Source organism: Leucoraja erinacea, chromosome 10 (assembly GCF_028641065.1).
Source record: "Leucoraja erinacea ecotype New England chromosome 10, Leri_hhj_1, whole genome shotgun sequence".
NCBI classification, from domain to species: Eukaryota; Metazoa; Chordata; class Chondrichthyes; order Rajiformes; family Rajidae; genus Leucoraja; species Leucoraja erinaceus.
The window spans coordinates 22,812,058-22,839,797 of NC_073386.1; the positions used below are offsets into that span (position 1 = coordinate 22,812,058).

At 40.7% G+C, this 27,740-nt stretch overlaps 1 protein-coding gene across 4 annotated transcripts in view; it reads left to right on the top strand.

Annotated features, from left to right (window-relative positions):
* mast2 (microtubule associated serine/threonine kinase 2) overlaps positions 1 to 27,740 on the top strand; it is a 323,001-nt gene that overhangs the window by 36,611 nt on the left and 258,650 nt on the right. For all 4 annotated transcript variants that reach the window (XM_055641697.1, XM_055641698.1, XM_055641700.1 and 1 more), the window contains exon 3: positions 1,218 to 1,348. In XM_055641697.1, coding sequence (XP_055497672.1) covers positions 1,218 to 1,348 — 131 coding nt within the window. The remainder of the gene's footprint in view (positions 1 to 1,217; positions 1,349 to 27,740) is intronic.

Here is a 27,740-nt window from a genome sequence, read left to right on the forward strand (position 1 = left end):
GGATTTGATTGTAGTTAAGTGTGTTTGACAGGGTTGGTTACGACATGGATGAACCCAACCTCAGAAATGGCCTGAACTGACTTCAGTTCGCCTACAGCCACACAGATCAACAGCAGGTGTGATCTTGCTGGCTCTCCACTCTGTGCATGACACTTGGAAATAGGAGCATGTGTGTCAGGCTGTTGTTCATTGATTACAGCTCAACACCAGTATCCCTTCCAAACTTTGTTTCAAATGCGGGAACTATGCACCTGGATCATATCGAACTTCCACAAGTTTATGCTGGAGAGCACACTGCATCATGGCCTGTTTCAGAAATTTGAATGCTCAAGAAAGGAGGAGACTGCAGAAAAATGTGCACCAATACTGATCTCCCCACCATCGGGAAAGGATCTATTGGAAGCACTGCCTCAAGAAGGCTGATAATATCAGAAAATTCACACACATTGGCTTGGCCATGCTCTCATTTTGTTGCTAACACAAAGAAGGTTGAGGACCCTGATAACCGTTGCCTCCAAGATCAAGAACAGCTTCTACCTATCAACCACCAGGTTCTCAAATGACCCTGCAAAACCCTAATCACAACCTTATCTCAGCACAGAATCTTAACCGTCTTTGCACTACTGTGGTTGTTCAGCATACTTTGGTTTGTGAAATTTCATGGTCTAGTTTACTTGGAATAACTGATAATTTATTGTATATTGTTGTTGTTCTTTATGCCAGTAAAGCTGTTGTTCCATTTATCGTGTTGCATATGATAAATAAGCACGCTTTCTCTTGCCCTCTTTTTTCTTCCACTCTACCTCCATTTTCTCTTCTACATGTATCAAAAACTTTTACTCTTTTACATATGTCCAATTATAATCTTCCATCCAACTAGTTCATATCCTCTACCTCTTTAAACAAGACACAAATGTTAAGTTAAACGATGAAGTAAATGTGTTCTTAGCAAAGCAAAGAAACCTATAATATGAGGTAAAGAAATTGGAAAATGTTGACATCAGCCACAATTGTATGGAATTGTGGGTAATGCAAAAATGCGAATATCTGAGTCGGCAGAAAAGTAGAGGCCACACAAAGTGCGTCATTCACGACAAGGCTTTGTCTCTTTTAAGCAATGACATACCCAGCAAAGCACTGTGGAAACAATCAAATATATTTACCTCCTTAGATTTGTAGTACTCTGAATTAAGTTTTCTGGCTTTTTTTTTGAACAGGTAAACATTTGCTGACAGTTTCCAGTGGGTATGGACCATCAATGGGTCGTTTGTCTGCAGAATCCTCCAATTTGGTGCGAATGCGGAATCAGGCATTTGGGCAGTCAGCTCCTTCTCTAACTGCTGGCATGGTAAGTCCACACCACTTTTGAGGGCATCATTGAAAAATAAGTTCTGTGTTAGGTAAATTTCGATTTTTTCAAAATTAAAAATGCATTTCTTTCAACCTTATTTCTGTAAGCATGAGTATTAAAAAAAAAAAAAAATAGTGATTTTAAAAGTAAAATAAATTTGAATGAGCAATGAATTAATAAGTTTATTGGCCAAGTACTCGCATACAAGGAATTTGCCTTGGTGCTCCGCCCGCAAGTGACAACATGACATACAGTGACAGTTAAGAATGACACATAAAACATTAACAATAAACCATTATTGATTAAACATGTGAATTAAATAAAATACCAGAGTAAAAGGAGGCTACAGATTTTTGGTTATTGAGTAGAGCTACTACTCGTGGGGAAAAAAAGCAGTTTTTGTGTCTGGCTGTGGCAGCTATGACAGTCTCGAGTTACCTTCCAGAGGGAAGTGATTCAAAGAGTATGTGGCCAGGGTGAGAGGAGTCGGAGATGATCTTACCCGCTCGCTTCCTGGCCCTTGCAGTGTACAGTTCGTCAAGGGAGAGAAGGTTGCAGCAAATAACCTTCTCAGTTGATCGGACAATTCGCTGCAGCCTCCGAATGTCGTGCTTGGTGGCCGAGCTAAACCAGACCATAATGAAAAGGTGAGGACTGACTCTATGATGGCCGTATAGAATTGGACCATAATTGCCTGTGTCATGGAGATAAAAGTGCTGGAGAAACTGAGCCGGTGCCACAGCATCTATGGAGCAAAGGAAATAGGCAACGTTTCTGGCCGAAACCCTTCTTCAGACTGATGTCAGGGGACTTCCTCACTGAACAGACCCCAGTCAGTGCGGGTTGGAAACAACACCTCCAACATCATCTCTCTGAGCACCGGTTCCCCTCAGGGCTGCGTCCCGAGTCCACTGCTGTTTACCCTGATGACCCACGAATGTTGTGCCAGGTTTAGTACAAACCACATCATGAAGATCAGATGACACAACAGTGGTGGGCCTTATCCAGGACGACAATGAACCAGGGAGGAGGTGAAACAACTGGTGGACTGGTGCAACACGAACAATCTGATCCTGAATGTTGACAAAACAAAAGTCGTCACGTCATCGTTGACAATACAATACAATACAATTTATTTGTTGGCATTTGAACCCAGAGGTTCAAACAAAATTTGGTTTCTGCAGTCATACAAACAAGAAGAACCAAGACACAACACAATTTACACGAACATCCATCACAGTGAATGTCCTCCTCACTGTGATGGAAGGCAAAGTCTTATCTCAGGAGAAACCGGCACAGTCGCACGCCACTACACATTAATGACATCGATGTGGAGTTGGTCAGTAGCACTAAGTTCCGTAGGTGCAGATCACGAACAGTCTGACCTGGTCACAAAACATTGCATCACTAGTTAAGAGAGCGCAGCTGCGTTTGCACTTTCTGCGCTGGATGAGAAGAGCTCACCTCCCCCATCCCGTCCTCACCACTTTCTACAGGGGCACCATAGAGAACATTTTGACCAGTTGCATCTCTGTATGGTTTGGGGACTGCAAAGCCTCCGACTGGGTCCGTGCAGAGAGTGGTGAGGACGGCTGAAAAAAATCATCGGGACTTCTCTTCCTTCAATCCGGGACATTGCATGCAAACATTGCTTGTCCACGGCCAACGGCATAATAAAAGACCCCTCGCATCTCCATCATGGACTGTTCACTCTGCTGCCCTTGGGCAAAAGGTATCGCAGTATAAGGAGCAGAACGACCAGGTTTTGCAACAGCTTCTTCCCCCGAGCCATCAGACTCTTGAATTCCATATAATGTGCTGCCACTATTATCTATTTTATCTTTTTATCTATTTAATCCTTTTTGTTATTTTATGTTGCACAGTGAGCCAGATGCAACAAATTTTCGTTCAGACTTGCATTTGTTGGTGTATTTTTGAATGACAATAAAGTCTTTGGGGGAAAAAAAAAGTACATCCTCTGTAGTACTTTTTTGACTGTGGAGTCTGGTGGCCCCCCCCATGTAAGGTCCTTGGAGATTATGGTTTCCACGAGCTTTAAAGATTCCACAATTGTTTTTCGAACTGGCAGAAGAATTTAAACAGTATTTCAAAAGAAATATCCAGAATGGTTTCTTCATTGTCGTATACCAAGAACATTTAAATATATATTTTATGCAAACAGCAAGACTATCCCCATACAAATAGAACTTATATTTTTGTAGTCCAAAATCAAGAACAAGTGCTAAACTGTCTTTGAGAAAAGTTTTTAAAGATGGTAAACAAAATGAAATTAACTTGCCACCACTGAATGAATGGGCACTAAGGAAAGCTGTATTGTCCTTGAAACTATTTCTTTGCTTTCCTGACCAACGCTGATCTGGCCAGGAACTGATATTTAATAGAAATTGAAATCATAATTACCTTGATACTGTAATTAATTCACTCCATTTATAATGTGAGTAAACACAAAATGTTGGAGTAACTCAGTGGGACAGGCAGCATCTCTGGAGCGAAGGAATGGGTGACGTTTCGGGCCGAGACCCTTCTTCAGACTGATGTCAGGGGAATGGGCAGAACAGAGATTGAATCTAGTCGGAGACAGTAAGACTGGTGGGTGAACTGGGAAGGGAGAGGGGATGGAGAGAGGGAAAGCAATGGCTATTTGAAGTTAGAGAAGTCAATGTTCATACAGCTACCCAAGCAAAATATGAGGTGCTGTTCCTCCAATTTGCACTGGGCCACACTGACAACGGAGGAAGCCCAGGACCGAAAGGTCAGATTGGGAATGGGAGGGGGAGTTAGGGTGCTGAGCAACTGAGAGATCAGGTAGGTTATGGATTTAAGAAGAGTTAAGGGCCTGTCCCACTTTCCCGAGTTACTCACAAATTTTCCCGAGTTTTTCCCTTGATTCAAACACGGAGAATTACCGTAATAGCCAGCCGTAGGTACTCGGGGCTATTTTTTTTTACTCGTGGACATTTTTCAACATGCTGAAAAAACGTCCCGACTTACCCAAGTACTTACGGCTGGCGTTACGAGCCGCTACAAAATATCTACGGCCTCCTACGGACGTTCTCCGAGTTTGAATCAAGGGGAAAACTCTGGAGAATCCGTTAGTAACTCGGGAAAGTGGGACAGGGCTTTAACATACTTGCTAGACTTCAATGGTTGCACGTGCTCAAAAATTAAACTGGTAACTCACTGGGACTTTGCTTCAAAATGTGTGACCTGATACAGTTGATGGTGTTGGCAGTTTTATTTTGTTACATTAACTCTCTTGGCCACGCTAGAAGATCCAAAACCAAAAGCATCTTGGGACATTAACACTGAATTGCAAGACAATAACATGTTAAATGCATTGCTACAGTATCATAAGATCATCTTATATTTGCTGCCTTGGAAAGTGGATCTGCCATAGACAGGTGCAGGAAGCTCAAATAATTCTCTTTGTGTGCTTTGTATGCTCCTCTGCATTTAAATCTGGTTTCTGCATTTTTAGGAATTCTGAAAACTTCTAAGATATAATTAAGAACAAAAGTGCTCCATTCAGCCGTTCAAACTTACTGTGCCATATAATGTATGGCTGATATGATTTATAATCTAAAATTCCAATTTGTGTCTACCTGCAGTAACCTTTGCCTATTTGCTGATCAAATAGCTAACTATCTCTGATTAAAAAATATTAATTGGTTCAGCTTCTTTTATTCTTTGAGGACGAGAGCATCGCAAACCCATGAAATTCAACAAAGTTTCAACCTATCTCAAGATTAATTGAGTGGCCCTTTATCTTAGTTTTGAATTTTTTTCCAGAAGATGTAACATCCGTCTATCCCTCCAGTCCTTTATCTAATTTTTGTAACATGTTGAAAATGAAATGAAATGAAATAAAACTGCCACCTTGTGGTTGTAAAATGTTGTGCTGAAAAGTAATGAAATGACTATTGAAAGAATATATATGCTACCTTTTCAGGTTATATAGAAAGTTAAAGATGTAGTAAACTGTCTATGCCTCTGAAATCCCTTAATTATCTTTAATATTTACTGGCAGATGTTAGGATCTATTGCCTCCGTAAATTTGACAAAGAGCTGCTAGCCACTGAATTATCTTGATGTCCTTCTCATGCTGGTACATTAGAGTGCTTTTGGGGGGGGGGTTGGGATAGGCATGAGTTGGGGGGGGGGGGGGGGGGGGGGGGGGGGGGGACGACATGCTTTTGTGTTCCCGCCTGAAATTCCTTTTCCCGGTGGTTGGGGTGCTGTAGGCCAGGATGGCGCACAATGCAGCTGCTGTATTTGGTGATGCATAGGCTGGTCAAATAGATGGGGGTCCTGTGATAAAGGTACCACTTTCTGACTTCCTAGTCCCTTTCACTGTCTGCATTGTGATGTATGCACTCTACTTACCAGAAGGAATGTAATGCCAGTAACAGAGTAGACAATATCCATGGCAAAGTAGCCCAAATTGATTGCTCGCCCATCCACTATTTGAAATTAAATCAAAGTTAACAGAAGCTTTACCAGGAACACACCCTTTCATCAATTGAGGAGTAACTGTGTATTGTACATGTTCCTGTAACGTAGCAGACAGAAACCCTGCTTCACATAAATCTTTTACTTTTTCCAAAGAGCAGATATTGGTATATGCCACAGAAAGGTGTCTTGACTGTAAAATCTGCCAAGATTTGGTATAAGAAATTTGGTATAAGATTTGGCAAATATCAGAAAATACCTTGTCTGAGGCACAACATTTCAGTTCCAATTCATGCAAGTTGTCTTAAGTAATTGTTTGAACACAGTTAAATTGGATGCTAAAAGTAGGTTGGAGTTTTCTTTAATGTTTTCAAGTCTGCATCATGATTTTGTATAGACTACATGTTCACTGTAAATTGGAAAATTTAGTTGCATTGGAAATGTTATTTTTACTGATTAATATTTGTATCTCACTCTCTGAAACCATGTTCTAAAACATCCTTTCAACATCCATCACAAAAGTGTTATTTGATCTCTGAATTTTTATTTTTTATCTCATTATAGATATTTTTGCAGTTTTTAGTTGCAGTTTGTTTTAAGGTGGAGAATTATGCTTTTGTCATAGAATTAACATGAATTGTCATAATTTTGATGGTAGCCATGATGTTTGACATTTTATCAAAAGGGATGAACATCCATCCATCTGGTACTCCATTGTGTATGACAAGGATGGCATTTTGGTATGGACAATTTGGAAAGCATTGACAATGACTGGAGACCTTAATATTGTTTGAAATGTTTGAATGGAATGGTTTCTGTTAAATTCTCAATTTGATAAGATTGTCTGTGTAAAACAGCTCAATTTTCCTCTTCAAAATAGATAAGCCTTTATTACTAGGTTTAACTTATTCCAAATACTCCTTGCTTCAATGGTCTATTTAAACGTTATTTAATAGGTGGGCGTTCATTAAATATTTACTTTTTATCTCTTATCCATTAAGATTGCTTTCCTGTTAAAGTACAATAGAACAATCTGGAACTAAAGGAGAAATAAATAAATAAATAAATAAATAAAAATCTGCCTTAAATGGGCAACCTCTTATTTTCCAAATAGTGACCCTAGTTCTGGACTGCCTGTGCGAAGCTCTTCACTCTGTCAAGACACTTTGAATTCCTAATGATTCAATTAAGTTGCTCTTGATTCTTATAAACTCCAGCAGGTAGAAGCTTTGGCACCATGAATCGCTTTGATCCAGTTTTTCTTTGCTGGCTGTGTACTACGGTTGAAAAGAAATTGGAGTTTACCTGTTGACAAAATAGTCCTCTAATGAGGGGAACATTTTTCAGCGATTTGTTGTTGTGTATTCCAGAGGATGTTTAACATTGCCTGATCCAATTTCGAATTTTAAAATGACACATTTAATTATATTTCTGATTGCATTGCGACATCTTCAACCTAAGCTGTTGGCTTACGACGGGGAAATAAATAATGAGGGATTGGAATTGAAACCTAAAAATAAAATTGTCAATGTTACAATTGGTATCGAGTGATTTAAATAAAAATGGCAGTGTCTCAACGAATCCATCTTTCTAAATGCTAGTAAGTTTGTCAAATGAGCGCGGAATGTTTTGAAGCATCAAATGGATTTCACTGTGAAGTGAGAGACAATCGTATTCACAGAAAGCTGTAGCATGATAAGCCAATTGCTTATGTATGTATGTATGTATGTATGTATTGAAGAAGGCTTTGTAATAAGAGTATTGGCCTGACCGCATTTACAAAAGCAAGACCAGACTTGCATGTTAAACGTGTACAAAAGAGAGATGTAAATTTTAGCAAGACAGTTTTGTTATGTGCTCACCAAAGAAGCTTGGACAAATTGAAATCTTTTCATGATTGGGATTATCCATCCGTCTCTTCCATCATATAACTCCTAACCCACCTTTTAGTTTAGTTTAGAGGCAGGGCGGAAACAGGCCCTTTGGCCCACCTAGTCCGCACCGACCAGCGATCCCTGCCCATTAACACAATTTTACACACACCAGGGCACTTATGCCAGCCAATTAACATACAAGCATGTACATCTTTGGAGTGTGGGAGGAAACCGAAGATCTTGGAGAAACCCATGCAGTCATGGGGAGAATATACAAACCCCGTACTGGAAAAAAAACATTTTCAAAGCAGGAAAAATGCTAAAATATAATTTTCAGCAAGAGGGAGCAGTCTTGCAAAGCAAGGATGGGAAGATGGTGAATGAAAATGGTGCTTTTTATATTGACACTTAACAGAAGGCGATTTTAAACTTGAACACATGAATTCTACTTTCAGTAATTCAGTTATTGAGTCCTGGACATGATCATGCTTTCTTTGGGAAAGATCTGAAGATGAGGCTGCCATTGGAACTGATTACTAGACTCTACCCTGCAAGAACTGTTGTCATATGAGTGAAACTAAATCCTTGTTACTCGCTGACTTGCTATCCACAGGACCATGTAATGGCGCATTTATAAGTATGGCTGGGACTGTTGAAAATAGAACACATTCTTCTAAAGCCCTTTGCTTGGGTCCAGTGAATCCTGTTTGCTAAGAGATGGATTGCATTTGATGTCTTGTGCAAATAATAAAATGTCATTAGTTACTGTGTGGCCAAAGCCAAGGTCAGGGACAGAAATGCCAGGAGGTTAAGATCATGGGATGGTTTGGGACTGGAAATGTTGTCTACATGTGTGACTGGAACCAGGGCTGGTATCAACAATGTAGATGCATTCATGGCCTGAGCTAGGATCCAGGATATTTGTATTCTCTACTTGCTTTGACAATTTGAAATAGACCAGCTGAAATTTAGATAGAAATCAAAATTGGAGGACTGTTTTTGGTCCTTGCAAATTATCTTTTTTGCATTATACGTTTTGCATTATATGTTAAAGTCCGTGCCCTCATCTATCAACAGTAACAATGGTCTTCCAAGACTGGAAATTTAGGAAGGCATTTGGAGTTCTTATGCAAATGACCAGTTCCCAAGTATTTCTCTTCAGTAGATAGTCACAAAAAGCTGGAGTATTACAGTAGGTCAGGCAACATTTCTGGAGAAAAGGAACAGGTGACAACTTGAAACATCACCTATTCCTTTTCTCCAGAGAGTTACTCAAGCTTTTTGTGTCTATCTTCGGTTTAAACCCGCATGTACAACCCCTTACTGCACACTATATATGTAAACGGACTTGACGATGACTGAATTTTCTGCACGGGAAAAGGAAAAATGTTATAATCTCCTGTCTTGTATGAAAGTTGTTATTTTTGTATATCCCAGGTATGTGTTCATGAGGCAATTTGTCTTTCATATACATTTTTTAATGTATTAAAAAATACATATTAAACATTACACATTAAAAATGCACAGTGGTGTAGCGGTAGAGCTGCTGCCTCACAGTGCCAGAGACTTGGGTTCCATCCTGACTATGGTTGGTGTTTGTACGTTCTCCCTGTGACTGCATGGGTTTTCTCCGGGGGCTCCGGTTTCCTTCCACGTTCTAAAGACATACAGGTTTGTAGGTTAATTGGCTACGGTTAAATTGTCCCTAGTGTGTAGTATAGTGTTACTTTGTGATTGTTGGTTGGAGTGGGCTCGGTGGGTTGAAGGGCCTGCTGGATCTCTAAAGTCTAAATGGAATTGTTTAGTTTTAGTTTAGTGTAGAGATACAGCATGGAAACAGGACCTTTGGCTAGCCACGTCTTACCCATCCACAGTAGTTCTATGGTATCCCACTTTCTCATCCATTCCCGACACAGTTCGGGCAATTTACAGAGGCCAGTTAACCTGCAAACACGCATGTCTTTCGGATATGTGAGGAAGCGGGAGAACCGGAAGAAATTTGTGCGATCACAGGAAGAATGTGCAAACTTGGACAGCACCCGCGGTCAGGATCGAACACAGGTCTCTGCACTGCCGCCTCACTTAGATTATTTGGTTATTCCTGTTAATACTTCATTTTCGGATTCGTATAGAACGAGCGATCCTTTCGTGACTTGATGGGTAGGATTGTAAAGTTTGCACATCATACATACAAATTACAAAAGAATTAGGAAGGCAAGGGTAAATTCTATTCAAAATAGTAGAATAATATGTGATGGCTATTAAATGACTTTGTAGTATTAAAAGTTTTGGTTTTGGTGCAGAATATTCTGAATAGTAATTTTCAGTACCCCATGTTTTTAGCAGTATTTGCTTACTTTAAGGTCAATTTTAATAACCAAAAGGACCAAGCCTTTTTTTTGCTTTTTAGTTACTTGTTACATTTTAGTAAAGTGTGTGAAGATGCATGAATCTTGCTGTTGAGTTGATACATGTGCTACAGATACAGTGTCGTGCAAAAGTATTCAGCCCCCTTTACTGTGATACCCCTAAATAAAATCCAGTGCAAACCAATTGCCTTCAGAAGTCACCTAATTAGTAAATAGAGTCCACTTGTGTGTAATCTAATCTCAGTATAAATACAGCTGTTCTGTGAAGGCCTCAGAGGTTTGTTAGAGAACATTCGTGAACAAACAGCATCATGAAGCCCAAGGAACACACCAGACAGGTCAGGGATAAAGTTGTGGAGAAGTTTAAAGCAGGGTTAGGTTATAAAAAAAAATATCCCAAGCCTTGGACATCAATCCATCATCCGAAAATGGAAAGAGTATGGCACAACTGCAAATCTACCAAGACATGGCCGTCCACCTAAACTGACAGGCCGGGCAAGGAGAGCATTGATCAGAGAAGCAGCCAAGAGGCCCATGGTAACTCTGGAGGACCTGCAGAGATCCACAGCTCAGGTGGGAGAATCTGTCCACAGGACAACTATTAGTCGTGCACTCCACAAATCGGGCCTTTATGGAAGAGTGGCAAGAAAAAAGCCATTGTTTGAAAAAAAGCCATAAGAAGTCCCGTTTGCCGTTTGCCACAAGCCATGTGTGGGACACAGCAAACATGTGGAGGAAGGTGCTCTGGTCAGATGAGACCAAAATAAGTTTTTGGCCTAAATGCAAAACGCTATGTGTGGCGGAAAACTAACACTGCACATCACCCTGAACACACCATCCCCACTGTGAAACATAGTGGTGGCAGCATCATGCTGTGGGGATGCTTTTCTTCAGCAGGGACAGGGAAGCTGGTCAGAGTTGATGGGAAGATGGATGGAGCCAAATACAGGGCAATCTTGGAAGAAAACCTGTTAGAGTCTGCAAAAGACTTGAGACTGGGGCGGAGGTTCACCTTCCAGCAGGACAACGACCCTAAACATACAGCCAGAGCTACAATGGCATGGTTTAGATCAAAGCATATTCATGTGTTAGAATGGCCCAGTCAAAGTCCAGACCTAAATCCAATTGAGAATCTCTGGCAAGACTTGAAAATTGCTGTTCACAGATGCTCTCCATCCAATCTGACTGAGCTTGAGCTATTTTGCAAAGAAGAATGGGCAAACATTTCAGTCTCTAGATGTGCCAAGCTGGTAGAGACATACCCAAAAGACTGACAGCTGTAATTGCAGCGAAAGGTGGTTCTACAAAGTATTGACTCAGGGGGGCTGAATACTTTTGCACGCCACACTTTTCAGTTTTTTATTTGTAAAAAAAATTGAAAACCATGTATCATTTTCCTTCCACTTCACAATTATGCACCACTTTGTGTTGGTCTATCACGTAAAATCCCAATAAAATACATTTACGTTTGTGGTTGTAACGTGACAAAATGTGGAAATGTTCAAGGGGTATGAATACTTTTGCAAGCCACTGTACATATCACATTATAACATACTGGGTTACTGTTCAGAGAAATGTGAAAGGGTGAAAACAAAATAATTGTAATCCTTTATTTTGTATTGCATACTATTTGTGTAATTGTGGCAACCAGTCTCTAAATTTCTGCTGCTGGGTTTTAACTTGTCAACAACCAGTCTGATCACACTGCTGAATTCTTCCAAGTTTTTTTGGGGGGGTTTTTTGCACTAATGTACTGCTTTTCTATACAAAGCCACCAGGAGATGTGGAAGAGCAAAGTGGCTGGTATTACTTGTTTTAGCAGACATCAAATAAATTAATTACAGCAATGATCATTCTCATCTCAATGTGACATGGTGCCTGGCTTTACTTGTTATCAAATAATGCTGGTATATAATTCTGAATAGTAACAAAACATGCGTCTACATTCACAATGCAATAAAATGTATGAAGAATGGTTCAGTTCCTAATATTGAACAAGTGACAACTTCCTTTTGTTTGGCATTTTCCTGCAATTTAAGGAAGGTAATGACTAAGTATCGGTACATTGTAGAGTTCCGGACTGCTTGGTAATTACTAGTAAGAATAAAAATGACAGCTGGCATTGCAGTTGGATACACAAAGCCCTTGGGCAAGAAAACAAAATCTGCTTGATTTTCTGTTTTCAATGACCTACTGTGAGAAAGCTTGGACATAGCTGACGGCAGGATTTTGTTTTGCTACAATGCTGTTTGTGATTAAATAGGTTGCCAGTACACATTGTCTATGTTAAAGATAATGACGTCTTGGGTGAGACTTCGGAATTATACTCAATGATGAGTTAGTCCTCTAAGATTGTGATAGTGGTGTAGTAGAAGTAAAGCAAGTAAAAGTAATGGATTATGAGCTCGTAATATTGAAGAATGTGTTTACAATGGAATCCAAACCATGATTTCTAAATAGGTACTTGAATTTAATGCAGATATGATATCACACCATTATGTTTCCTTCAGCTTTGCGTTCAGAATAGCTCAAATTTTCCTTCATCCTTGTAAACTGAAACTAGATTAATAAGAGTAGTGATGAAATTTCAACATGCCACACAACTTTGAATAAAAGTTATACTTTAAAGTATGCTTTGCCCAATGGAGGTAATGTAATGATATAAATATAATGTAAACATAATACTTCCACAAATTACAAATACTTCAGTTGCAAATAGATGGAATGTAGTAACACCAGCAACTGAATGACATTATGGAATGCCATAATGTTTATAGATTTCATGAAATTTGATGAGTGATAAGGATTTTCCTCTTCTATCACTTACACCATCAAAAACAATTAAAAGATTTCAAAGGAAAACATTTCAAGCATCTTAATAAAAAGATTTATGGAGTCATTATTTTATCATGATGACATAGTGTACTATGGTACAGGTTAAAAGGAATGGGTCCTGAAATGTCACCTATTCCTTCTCTCCAGAGATGCTGCCTGTCCCGCTGAGTTACTTCAGCATTTTGTGTCTACTTTCGATTTAAAGCAGCATCTGCAGTTCCTTCCTACCCATGGCACAGGTTATCTGTGCAGAAAGAACATTTCCTTCCACCTGCCGCCCTCCCCCTCCAATGTTGTAAATGTAGGTCAGAGACAAGGTGCAGCAATGCATTAAGAAAGATTGATTAAAATAAATTTGGATGATGATGCAGCTTTGCTTGATGTCATTTCGCAGTAAAATTGGGTAATCTGTGTCCTTACTGTGACTTGCTTTGGACATAATCACTGCCGGCAAAATTTTGCAAAGAATGCACTATCATCTCTTCCAAAAGTTCCAGAACTAGTATATCGTTCTGAATGATGTCTCCAATCTTAGTTATTGAAGTGCAATAATCAGATGATGTTTGAATATGCACTTGGTTTCAAGGGTGAGTTTGAAGTTATTTTGACGTTCACTGAAGAATGTGAGAGAATGAGCCTTGGACTTCCTCAAAACAAAAATCCCTTTTCAACTGGATCCCACTGTAAAACTCTGCCTTCTGATAATAAAGATCCAACTCTAGACCCTGGAAAATATGGACAATTTTCCATATTATGGTTGCTACCTTTCAATGACAGTAGAAATTTGCCACCTCTGTTCTCTGTCAGCTACATTCTCTTTTATATATCTAAGGAAAAGTGTTTGTAGACTAAGATTTTAAACCAGGCACAAAAAGTGGTCATACAGACAACAGTGAATGTTGCCCTGCATATGCTTCTGAGGCAACTTACTGAAGGCTCCCCAAAGTGCTGGCAAGTCACCAACAATCCAATTTCTGCAAATCTGGCAGATTTAATGGCTGGATGGCAGGAATAGGTACTCAATATCAACATTCTCTCTCAAGCATAGCAATGCTAATTATACTTGGTGAAATCTGGTGGGAAGACACTACCGTTTGTATGCTTGACACTCAAAATCCTAAAATAGACATTGTTTTGCAAATTCTTTCACAAGAGATTAGCAAGTAGGGGGAAACTATTTAAGAGATGTTTTCAGCCCGCTAGAAAAAGTTCATCTTCTCCGTTAACCCATAGGAATCCCTACTTCAATGGGAGCATTTAGGATAGTTTTGAGAATTTTGAATCCATTCGTAAGGAACACACAGAATCTCAGCATGAGTGGCAGAATAAAATGTAGCACCTGGCCTCCCCTTTGAATACGCACCTGAAGTGGAGGAATCTGCAAATAATACTGGCCTCATCCATGGCACAACCCTCAAACAGAGCAGAAGCAAGACCATGACTGAAGGACTGCCTGAGAAGAAAAGAAAATTCTGGGGTTCATTACTTGAGGAATTTTGAATAAGAATACAATACGATAGAACTTTATTTATCCCAGGAGGGAAATACATAAATTCTAATGTGATGGCATTGTCTTTTCTGTAGGTTGTATTCTGAAGATTTTTTTAATGGGGATTGATGACAATGTGCTGGAATCAAATTGTCATTCAGTGGATGGCAGAACTGCATTGATGGGAGGAGCTGGCTTGGATATCTCTTGAATCTCAGATGGGTAAACTGAATAAAAGTACCTAAGAATAGCTTGATTCTTAGCTTGGAGTGGAACATTTGAAGACATTTCCTCAGTAGAGATTTATGTGGCTTTTCAGAAGAAAAATAGAAATCACCACCTCTGACTGAAATTTAAAGTCATTAGGTGAGTCCGTGAACACTTTTAATATAATGACGTCAGATAAACTAATTAAAGGCTTTTATTGCCTTGGGATATTTTCCTCCATTTTGTCTATTTTCTTCTCGTTGCCTGTTCGAACTGCATACTAATTATTTTTTTTGCATCCTAATAGAACATATCGCATGCCAGGGTTTTGAAAGATTGTGATTAATGGCTTCTGCTGGGTTATGTTTTCCAGCTTGAATTAATTATTAAAGTTATCCAATAGGTGAGTCTCAAGCTCATTTATGCCAGATCTTTGAACAATTAATTACACTGTTCAAAACTAAATTTAAGTATACAAAATATTTCAGAAATTTTGTTAGAATGTAGATACATTTGACCTGTATTTTCCATATTCAAATTAAATGTGTAAAATGTAGTGTCAATATTTTAAATGCACTATTTGGGATCATTTTTATGTATCCTGTAAAATATGAATACAAGAAATGATTGTAAAGGGAATTGATGATGTAGGGACAGCATGGTATTCTAAAATATGACACTTTTAATTAGAGTAAATTATTCATTTTGCAATGGGGCTTTGGTTTTGATATCCTATCCAAAGACAGCACCGCCGAGGAGTTATTGCACTGGAGGATGTGCTCAAATGTTTTAAGCACCTCTGCAAAATTTATGCCTTGACATTTGGTTTGCATGTTCTTGGGTAATGTTACTGGATTTGTTAGTAAGGCACTTAACAAAGTAGCAGCATAGATTTAAGTTCAAATTAGAATAATCTACCAAAAGACATGCAAATTGTTAAGGTGGGTAGTAAAGTTTCCATGTCACTATTAATGAAATAAAAACTGCTAATGTTGCAATGCACAATTATTTTGGAAACCTGCATCACAACCAGCATTTTTTCCTTTTGCTTCTGTACTTTCACGAATCATTTGACTAATTACTATTGGCTATTTAAATGGCATTGATTTCTTTGTTGGGTATTGACACACTCTTTTTAGTTCGGAAAGTCGGTATTGCGTTGTATGTTGCTTTGCTGTACAGATAGAATGACAACATTTCCCAGTTCTCGGTGCAAAGCCATGGGGATTTACCTTGTTGAAATTCATTGGGGGTTTAGTTTTGTACCTTTTCTGAAGGACAACATCTTTGAAATAGTACTGCATTCAATTGTCAGTCTGGATGCTGTGCATAAATCTTTAGAATGCAATTTCAATCTCAGCCCTTGAGCTTGGATGTGAGTGTTACCTCTGAGTTGAGGCTAAATGTGAGTGTTTTTGCTGATTGAATCGTTGATTTTTCTTCTGCCTTATGGGCCTGTCAAGTTGCCGGCAGTCGCCTGAAAAACCGGGAACTGGAATGGCGCCTGTCAGAATGGAAGACACACAGACACCCTCCCCCCGTGCAAAGCCAAGGTTATACAGACACACACCGCGATGAACGGGAATGTTGATGCTGTAATTAAGACGGGTCCTTTAAAAGAGGGGGGGGGGAAAGAAGGAATGGAGACGACTTTTAAGAAGCCAGAGATACACAGCTGAGAAGCTCAGGCTCGGCAGACATTTAACATCGCCGGTCGGTTATCCTTGGTTCTGAAAACTACTGCTTATGTTTTTTTTCCCCCAATGAGCCAATAAAATTCACCGGTCAGCACCGGCTACAACCTACGAGATCCTAAGAGAACCTTCGACCTCCTGGCAACCCATTAGGACCTCTGGGCGACCCACCGAGAATTCTCACTACTCTCCATGCTCGAAAATTCTCACTACTCTCCATGGCCACTAAATTTTCAACATGTTGAAAAATTCTCAATGACCATAATAAGGCCACGACTAGTTCCCAGAATGTGGGAACTCCTCACGACCATGAAGGCGACTCCCCGGCAACCACCCGCGAACATGTGGCGACCATGTAGCGACTGCAAAGTCTCCTGCAGTCGCCTAAAAAGTCGCCTAAGTGGAACAGGCCCATTAGAGTGCAGATTTAAATACTTACAAATTGTTGAAATTGACTATTGACCAGATCTGTTTTTAGTTGATTGATTTGGTTGTAGTCTAAATTAATATTGAATAGAAATCTGAACTTGTCACACCGGACAGTACTCTGCACAGCACTTTCAATCGGTTCTCACTATTGCTGTATGTAAATGAAACATAAGCTTCTTACTTTAGTTGACCAACAATTGAAATAAATGACAGTTTCAAATTGGCCATCCCATCTTCAGATATAATGATAATCTCCATTCTCAGGGTTTTTTAACTGATAATTACTCAGGCTACTAAAGTAGTTTTGAAATAAAAAGCAAGTTGTCCGAAATATTGCTGAAATCTGCTCCATCATTGATCTGATCTTCATCTCAGCTTTACTTCCTTGCCCATTCCCTGTCATTTTTGACTCTCCTAACCAAATAGCTAGAGTGCCCTCCATAATGTTTGGGACAAAGTTATCATTTATTTATTTGCCTCTGTACTCCACAATTTGAGATTTGTTATATAAAAAAATCACATGTGGTTAAAGTGCACATTGTCAGAATTTAATAAAGGCAATGTTTATACACTTTGGTTTCACCATGTAGAAATTACAGCAGTGTTTATACATAGCCCCCCCACGGGTGTCTTCTCTGGTGATGCTCTGCCAGGCCTGTATTGCAGCCATCTTTAGCTTATGCTTGTTTAGGGGCTAGTCCCCTTCAGTTTTCTATTCAGCATCTAAAAGGCATGCTCAATTGGGTTCAGATCTGGTGATTGACTTGGCCACTCAAGAATCAACCATTCTTTAGCTTTGAAAAACTCCTTTGTTGCTTTAGCGGTGTGTTTGGGATCATTGTCTTGCTGTAGAATGAACCGCCGGCCAATGAGTTTTATGGCATTTGTTTGAACTTGAGCAGATATGATGTGTCTATACACTTCAGGATTCATTATGCTACTACCAACAGGAGTTGTATCATCAATGAAGATAAATGAGCCAGTACCTTCAGCAGCCATACATGCCCAGGCCATAACACCCCCATCACCGTGTTTCACAGATGAGGTGGTATGCTTTGGATCTTGGGCAATTCCTTCTCTCCTCCATACTTTGCTCTTGCCATCACTCTGATATAAGTTAATCTTTGTCTCATCTATCCACAAGACCTTTTTTCCAGAACTGTAGTTGCGCCATTAAGTATATCTTTACAAAATGTAACCTGGCCATCCTATCTTTGCAGCTAACCAGTGGTTTTCATCTTTCAGTGTAGCCTCTGTATTTCTGTTCATGATGTCCTCTGCGGACAGTGATCATTGCCAAATCCACACCTGACTCCTGAAGTGTTTCTGATCTGTCGTACAGGTGTTTGGGGATTTTTCTTTATTATAGAAAGAATTCTTCTGTCATCAGCTGTGGAGGTCTTCCTTGGCCTGCCAGTCCCTTTGCGATTGGCTGATGTCACTAACAGTTTTATTCTTGTTTCTCTGCATCATAATGGCTTCTTTGACTTTCATTGGCACATCTTTGGTCCTCATGTTGATAAACAGCAATAAAAGTTTCCAAAGGTGATGGAAAGACTAGAGGAAAGACTAGGTGCTAAGAGCTTTCTTATCCCTGCATTAAGGAGGCAATTAAACACACCTGAGCAATTACTGAAGCCTGTGAAAACATTATAGTGCCCTGAAATGGGGGGGGGGGGGGGACTTGTATAAACACAGCTGATTTTTTTTACATGGTTAAACAAAATGTATAAAAATGTTGAGTACAAAGACAATGTGCACTTTAACCACATGTGATTTCTTTTTTTTTTTTCTATTACAAATCTCAAATTGTTGAGTACTGAGCCAAATAAATAAATAATGGGTTTTTGTCCCAATCTTTATGGAGAGCACTGTATCTCTGCCCTACAGTGTATTTAAGACCCCTCTAAAACTTTCCAATCCATATACCTATCCAAGTGCTTTTTTTTAAACATGCAGTTGTACTGCCTGCACCACTTCCTCTTGCAACTTGTTCCATATGCCCACGACTCACTGGATGCCTTTAAACTTGCCCCACTTTTAAATCTTTCCCCTCTCATCTTAAAACTATGCCCTATAGTTTAGTTTAGAGGTACACATTGGAAATGGGCCCTTCACTTCACCAAGTATGCACCACCCGACAATCACCCATGCACTAGTTCTACCCTACACACTAGGGACAATTTACAGAATCCAATTAACCTGCAAGCCTTTGGGATGTGGGGGGAAACTGGAGAACCTGGAGAAAACCCACGCGGTCACAAGGAAAATGTACAAACTCTGTACATGCAGCACCCATAGTCAGGAATGAACCTGGGTCTCTGGCACTGCAATGGAGCAGCTCTATTGCTGTACCACTGTGCCACCTAGTGTAGCCATCCCTCCCCCGGGAGGAAGATTGTGACCATCCACCTTCTCTATTTCCCCATGATTTTTATAAACTTTTCCCTCATCATCCATCTGGGAAAAACATTCTAAGTCTTACCAAGCTTACCTTGTAACTCAAGCCTTCCAACATGGTGAAGCCTTCCATCATTGTGAATCTTTTATGCATCCTCTCTAGCTTGGTTGCATCCTTCGTGCAGGACATGCTTGCTAAGGGCCTGTCCCACTTAGGCGACTTTTTATGCGTGCAGGAGACTCTGTGCTCGCCACATGTTCGCTGGTGGTCTCTGGTGAGTCTCCTTCATGGTCGCAGGGCCGGATTTACGTATAAGCTTCACAAACTTAAGCTTAGAGCCTCGAGATCTAGGGGGGCCTCGGCAGGCCTCGCAGATTGAAGCCTAGGGCCTCAAAATCTAGCGAGCCTCCAGCCAAGGTGTTTTTTTCCCCAGAGTAAAAAAAATCCCAAGGAAAAAAAATGGAGCGCTATCAGCGTTTCCACTTTGACGGAAATTACCCGAAATTCTTGTTCCGGCCGCTGGAAGTTTTGGGGAAAAAAATTGCGACCATCTACGCCTGTGCGGTTGGGGGAAGCCGGTGATGTAGTAGCAACGGAAAATTACACTGTCTCTCCACACATACGCAGTGGCCCGGGCGGGTTCAGATCTCCATTTGCACTCCACACAATCACCACAATGCCTCGAGTCTACTCCAGGTAAGTAGTGGAATATTGCATTGCGGGAGTGCCCGTTTCTCCCGGGCCGGGGGGGGGGGGGGGGGGGGGGGGGCGGGCTGCGGTGTCGACGGCGCGGAGTCAGAGCCTCGCTGCGTGGAGGGGGAGGGAAGGAGAGGGGGGGGGGGGAAAGGGGGGGGGGGGGGGGGAGAGGGGGAGAGAGAGAGAGGGAGGGAGACGGGGGGGGGGAGAGAGGTGGAAGGAGAGGGAGGGGGAGAGGAAAAAGGGGATTATCTTTAGTGAGATTGCAAAATTAAGGTAGGTTTTAGAGCAATTATATTTTCTCCTCCATATGTATAATATCAAACAATTGGAACTGCTTTCTTTTTCTTGATAACAATACTGAAAAATATGAATTCCATAGTTTGCGACTTGCATTTTGCATCATATTTTTAATGTGCACACACTAACACAGTCGAACAGTAACAGGCAATCAAATCAACACACAACATTTTCTAAAAAAAAGTTTTATATACTGCAAAAACTTACAGTATTTTATTTGCAGTGTTTGCATGCTCCTTTATAACATTTTACATAACATTTTACAGTACAACTTGATTATTAAAACAAGGACAGCTTCAATTCTTGATTAAAAAAAAATGTATACAACAATGACCCCAATCATCCCATTCCAACCATTCATTACTTGACAACCAAAATTATTTCTGAAATATTAGTCATAAATTTGCTGCAAAAATGCTGCAAAATAAGGCTCAGAATGCACCATGGCAGACAGGGAGAGGCTTCAGAGGGTAACTAGGACAGCACAGAAGATCATTGGCTGCCCTCTCCCCTCCCTGATGGATATTTACACCTCCCGCTGTCTTAGCAGGGCAAAGAATATCACCAAGGACAGCTCCCATCCTGCGTTTGGACTGTTCGACCTGCTTCCCTCTGGAAGGCGCTATAGGTGCATCAAATCCAGGACAAATAGACTCTAATTTCATTGTACATGTATAGTGACAATAAATGGCATATCATATCATATCACCAGAGAGCATCTAAAATCCCATAGCATCCAGGGCCTTGTACCCCGGCTGCAAGGGTCTTTCAGCTTTGCGCTTGTGATATGCGCTGCGTGCACTTATTTCACATGAAATTTTTGTAATCCTGCCATGCCACCCCCCTTTTTGAAAAGCTTCGTACGGGCCTGGTGTATAATATTTTTGACACTGTCATAGGCCTTTCTTACATATGCTGTCACAATGCACTGTAGTCTTTAAACAATACTTCAGTAATTTTCCTTGACCTCCATTTCAGAATAATAGTTTTTTAAGCTGATAACTCGACACTAGCACTGGCAATAAATAAAAAGCGCAGCTTTCCAGCCCCGCTCGGCTGCACATCGGTGTCAATCTGGTGGACTCTTCCATCTTCCCCTCATCGTGAGGGTGGGGGATTGGGAGGGACCTCACAAGTGGAATAGTCTAGGGCCTTTCTTCATCTAAATCCGGCCCTGAAGGGTCAAAAGGAGTTCCCGCATTCTGGGAACTAGTCGCCGCCTCAGTAATGTCGCCACAAATTTTGCAACATGTTGCAACAAATTTTCTGCGACCAAATATTGGTCGCCATGGAGAAAATCGATACTTTTGTAGTGGTAGGTGCAGTTGTAGTGGGGTCGCCATGTAGTTATAGGTAGTCGAGCTAGTCATAGGTAGTTTTAGTTAATCACCTTTGCTGACCAGGCATTTTCATTGGCTCATTGGGGGAAGAAAACCGTAAGCACGAGTTTTGAGAACCAAGGTGAGCCGATCTATAATGTTAAATGGGCGCCAAACTTCACAGCTGTGTATCTCTGGCTTATAAAAAGTTGTCTGGCTTCTTAAAAGTGTTCTCCTCCGCCCCACTCCTCCTCCCCCCCCCCCCCCCCCCCCCCTTTTCCCCCCTCTTTTAAAGGAGTTACCGTACACCCTGCTTGCCGTCTTAACCTTCCTGTTCATCGCGGTTTGTGTCTGGATCACCTTTGCTTTGCACCTGTCTGTGCAAAAGAATTTCTGTATCTTCCCAAATCGGGTATCTTGTCAACACCAACCTCTCTGCCCCACCACTCACCAAAGATCTTGTATATTTTGAAAACACCATCTCCACTCTTCTAAACTTATACTGTGTGTCCCAATCTGCTTAATCTTTTCTCATAAATTGGCCCTTGCATCCCAGTCTTTAATCGAGTGAAACTTCTCTGATCTGCTTTCTATTCAGTATAGAAACATAGAAACATAGAAAATAGGTGCAGGAGTAGGCCATTCGGCCCTTCGAGCCTGCACCGTCATTCAATATGTTCATGGCTGATCATCCAACTCGGTATCCTGTACCTGCCTTCTCTCCATACCCCCTGATCCCTTTAACCACAAGGGCCACATCTAACTCCCTCTTAAATATAGCCAATGAACTGGCCTCAACATCCTTCTGTGGCAGAGAGTTCCAGAGACTCACCACTCTCTTCGTGAAAAATGTTTATCTCATCTCGGTCCTAAAGGATTTCCCCTTTATCCTTAAACTGTGACCCCTTGTCCTGGACTTCCCCAACATCGGGAACAATCTTCCTGCATCTAGCCTGTCCAACCCCCTAAGAATTTTGAACGTTTCTGTAAGATCCCCCCTCAATCTTCTAAATTCTAGCGAGTACAAGCCGAATCTATCCAGTCTTTCTTCATATGAAAGTCCTGACATCCCAGGAATCAGTCTGGTAAACCTTCTCTGTACTCCCTCGAAGGCAAGAATGTCTTTCCTCATATTTGGAGACCAAAACTGTACACAATACTCCAGGTGTGGTCTCACCAATACCCTGTACAACTGCAGTAGAACCTCCCTGCTCCCATACTCAAATCCTTTTGCTATGAATGCTAACATACCATTCGCTTTTTTCACTGCCTGCTGCACCTGCATGCCAACTTTCAATGACTGGTGTACCATGACATCCAGGTCTAGTTGCATCTCCCCTTTTCCTAATCGGCCACCATTTAGATAATAGTCTACTTTCCTGTTTTTGCCACCAAAGTGGATAACCTCACATTTATCCACATTATACTGCATCTGCCATGCATTTGCCCACTCACCCAGCCTATCCAAGTCACCTTGCAGCCTCCTAGCATACTCCTCACAGCTAACATGCTCCATTTTCTCTCTCCCTCCCTTTTTAAAAAGTGGGGTTACATTAGCTACCCTCCATTCCTCAGGAACTATTCCAGAATCTAAAGAGTTTTGAAAAATTATCACTAATGCATCCGCTATTTCAGGGGCTACTTCTTTAAGTATACACTTTCTTAAACAAGGTGATGAAAACAATACATAGCACATTGTAGGTATGTTACAATACTTACCTTCAGCAGCGCTGCAATTCTGCCACTGTCCATGTGCGCTATTTTGGCGCCTTTGAGGGGGGGGGGGGGTTAAAACGTGTTTTTTTTTTTCCCACCTTGTCCTGGAATATATTTGGTTGGAATCATTCCGACGGGCGTTCTGTGTATTTTTTTTTTAAATCGCCTGACAAGTTCAGCGCTGGAGTAATTTTAAAATCTGCTTCTAAAGCCGTCAACGCTGACAACGGGGACGAATTTCAGGTACGGGACAGGTAAAAGAAAGCCGTTTATTTTATGTATAAAAATGCTCCTTAAGATGCCTTTAATTCACATTTTAAGTTGCAAAAAGGCGATTTAGGACCGGGCTTTGTTGCTACGATATCTCTTGCCTGATGGCAGGAGATCCAGGTGTGCGTGGAGGGGGTGCAGTTTGTCCTTGGCAATTCTCTGTGCTTTCTTCAGACAGCGGCTCTGGAACAGTTCTTGTACCGAGGGTAGGGAGACGCCAATGATCCTCTCTGCTCCCCTCACTACCCTCTGCAGAGCCTTCCTGTCCGAACAGTTGCAGGTGGGGTACCACGTATTTATGCAGTACGTGAGTACAGACTCCACCGTGCCCCTGTAGAAAGTCCTGAGGATGTTGGTGGGGAGTGAGGCCTGTTTTAGTTTCCTCAGGAAGTGCAGTCGCTGATGGGCCCGTTTGACGGTCCCAGTGGTGTTCCTGGACCAGGTGAGGCTGTCCGTTATTTGCACACCGAGGAACTTTATGCTCTCCACTCTCTCCACTGCAGTGCCACTAATGTTGAGCGGTGTATGCTTTGGCTGCGCCCTCCTGAAGTCGACAACCATCTCCTTAGTTTTGTCGACATTCAATTCTAGGTTGTTTTTGCCGCACCAGTCCACCAGTTGTTCTACTTCCTCCCTGTACATTGTTTCGTCATCTCCACTGATGAGTCCCACCACTGTAGTGTCGTCCGCGAATTTTATGATTTTATTTTCCCTGAATCTGGCAGCACAGTCATGTGTGAGCAGAGTGAACAACAGCGGGCTGAGCACACAGCCTTGAGGGGAGCCGGTGCTCAGCGTGATCGAGCCTGAAGTGTTCTTGCCCACACGGACTGACTGCGGTCTCTCTGTCAGAAAGTCCAAGATCCAGTGACACAGGGTGGTGTTGAGGCCCAGCAGGGTTAGTTTCTCCACAAGTCTCTGTGGGATGATGGTATTAAACGCTGAGCTGAAGTCAATGTACAGGATTCTGGCGTATGTGTTCTTGTGTTCCAGATGCGCGATTACTGTGTGCAGCGTGGTAGAGATGGCATCCTCTGTAGAGCGGTTGGGGCGATAGGCAAACTGTAGGGGGTCTAACGATGAGGGGAGGCTGGCAGTAATGTGGGGTTTCACCAGGCGTTCAAAACACTTCATTATTATCAATCAATCAATCAACCTTTATTGTCATCTTGCAAGCAACAAGTACAGTGCAAAATGAAAAGACGTTTCCCAGTGAATAGCGGAGCCTCGCACATGAAATTTAAAACACTTCTCACATAATAACACTAAAAAAACAATCCAGTCCCTGATGGAACAGAATAAATAGTTAAAATCAGGTAAAAAACACAATGTTAAAATACAGTAAACCAATCATAAAAAAATGTCCGGGGCCGCTGATTTAAGTGGCCAGTGCCAGTTATTAAAGTGTCCGTGCCAGCCGCAGAGTCAAGTCAAGTGACTTGACTCTATTGGGGTCAGGGCGACAGGGCGGTAGTCATTTAGGCAGGCAACCACTGGTTTCTTCGCTATGGGGATTATCGTGGAAGTTTTGAGGCATGTGGGGACAATGGCCTGACTAAGGGAGATGTTAAAGATGTCTGTTAGCACATCTGCTAACTCCTCAGCACATTCCTTTAGCACACGTCCTGGGATGTTGTCGGGTCCGACTGCTTTCCACGGGTTGACCTTAGACAGGATTCTCCGTGTGTCCATTGTGTCTATGGTCAGGACTGGCTGGTCGGTTTGTAAGCAGGGGCTGGCTTCCTTCCATATAATCCTTCCATTTAGCATATAAATACATGACAATGAGATTTTAAAATTATGTTATATTGTGAATTCTTGTGTGAATGTTATTTGGACACTTAGGCTATTTAAAAATGTTAATATATTCTGAAGAAATTGATAGATGTTTAGATCTAGTAATTGAATTCTGTAATTAGCTACAATTAGATAACTAACTAACTATATGCTTTAATTTCAAGTCATCTAAGTAAGATTGTTTCATGTTTGTTTCAGAATGCTTCAATCTATAATAACTGAAAATTTCTTTCAGTTCTCTTAATTTTTAAGGAAGTTATGGGCTTTTGACTGTCCTCGATCACAGCTTTTTTGTTAAGTCAATGGAAAAGCAAAATGGAACAAGATGCTAATTTCCGAGTATGAAAATGGCCATAATTTTTTTAATACTGAAGATATGAAAGTGAATTAGGTGTCAAATTAAACTTCCTTTTATGCTTTATCTGATGGGATAAATTACGTACTTGATTTTTAAAATCTCAAAATTTTGTAACGTTGCTACACATTGGTTGTGGTTTTATAAACACGTGCATGGCTGTCACGACTTATATGCAATGCTCCCTTTGCAGTAACTGATAAGTATTTTTAGTATATTTTAAATGGAAACTCGAGAGAGGACCAATTCTTCTTCTATTTATTTAGGCCAACAGTCTATGCACATTGTATTATTTTCTGCAGATCTAGGCTTTGAGGTGAGGTTTCATGCAATAATAGCCAGCTCTAAAGAAAAACCTCAAAGTTGTGAGATGTTATCATTGTGTCCTGTTGTTGAGATCAGGTTGATTCAGCCAATCCCAGTGCTTGAGGTGTAATGTTTCTTTTGTCGCTGTCTGACATTTTTGTCATCTGATTACATCAGCAATTTGAGTACCAATAGCATGAAAAGAGAAAATAGCACACCAAGGGGGATGGTTGGCAGGCAAAAGGTGAGGGTTTGATTTTTTAATTAAAGAACATGAATGGCATTGAATTGTGCATGCAAATCAGGAGGAACAGTTTTCAGATGTTCCTTTTTGTGTGTTCCCTCCTTTCCTACTACCCTCCTCTCACATTAAACCTACACTCTAGTATTTGATGTTTCCACTGGAGAAAAAAAACGCAACTATCTATTGTAACTATGCCTCTCATAATTTCATATGCCTCCATCAGATTACCCCATTGGCCTCCTCTGATCCAGAGAAAGCAATCCAGTTTGTCCAACCTCCCCTTGTAGCTAATGCACTCTAATACACTCCAATTGTAGCCTAGCCAAAATTTAACACAGCTACATGACTTGACAACTTTTATTCTCAATGCCCCAACTGATGAAGACTAGCATGCCGGATGCCTTCATTTCCAGAGATGAAGAGTTTGGACCTGAAACTTTAACTGTCTCTTTTTCCACTGATTCATCCTGACCTGCTTAATGTTTACAACATTTTCTGCTTTAATTATGATGAAACAATGTACTTTATCGGCACCCAATCCACAAGCTTAATCATTCACCATCAACCCCAGCAAACTATTGGCAAAAATGTCTCCAATAAATAAGATAAATTGAAGCAACTCAATAACAAATTCAAACCTAGAATCTCTTTTATCTAGTAGGATGAGGACAGCAGATACGTGGAAGTACATTGTTTTCAAAGTTACTGACTAAACTGTGTACATATCACTGTGTTAGGATCATGGAACTCCTTATCTGTTACCATCATGTGAATATTTTTCTACAATACATAGGCAAGAGTGGTTTGAAACATTACTCCTCAATTTCCTTTATGTCATTTAGTAATGAGTTATCAAAGATAGCTTTATCAGAGTAGTCCAAATGATGTAAATTAATAAACAAAATGCTTAATATTTTAGCTGTTCTTTGGATTAAAAAACATTTGCCTGAATTCCATTTTGGATTTTGACCGAAAATGTTATACCTGTTCCCCTACTTACATATAGAGACACCTTCTGCACCAGCACCACATCAAATATTTTCAGAATTAAATGGAAACGATTCTTGAGGAAAGAAATGGGGAATCTGTTGAAGCTTTACTAATAATTATATCCTGACTATGATGTCAAATTTATACTTTCAAGAATTGGATTTAAAAAAAAATAAAAACAATTTCCTGTCAAATCAAGACCTGACCTCTTCACAGTAGTCCAGGTTTGGTCTAATCAATACAAGCTTCATCTTTTCAAGTATATCCTTTTGGAGCCTCTTGCACTGTTCTGTTAGGTCCTTCCTCTGAAGTCACAAGCGTGTTAACTCATCATTTGTGTATAGTACCTTCAACACATCCACTAACATCCCTCTGTTCTACCACCTCATTTGGTCCCTCTTTCCAGGGAATCCATGGTCATTTTACCAAATGTACTGCACCACAGTTATCTATTAGGATATTGATTAGTCATATGGTGCAAGTTTATTTGTATCTTCCTTTTGCTGCAGTCCTGTGAGTTAACTGCATTCTTCCAATTCAGTATGCTTGTAAAATTTTATTTTGTTCTTGTGATTCTGAAGTCAAAAATGTTTATTTAAATTGTGAACAACAATAATGGAAAAACAAG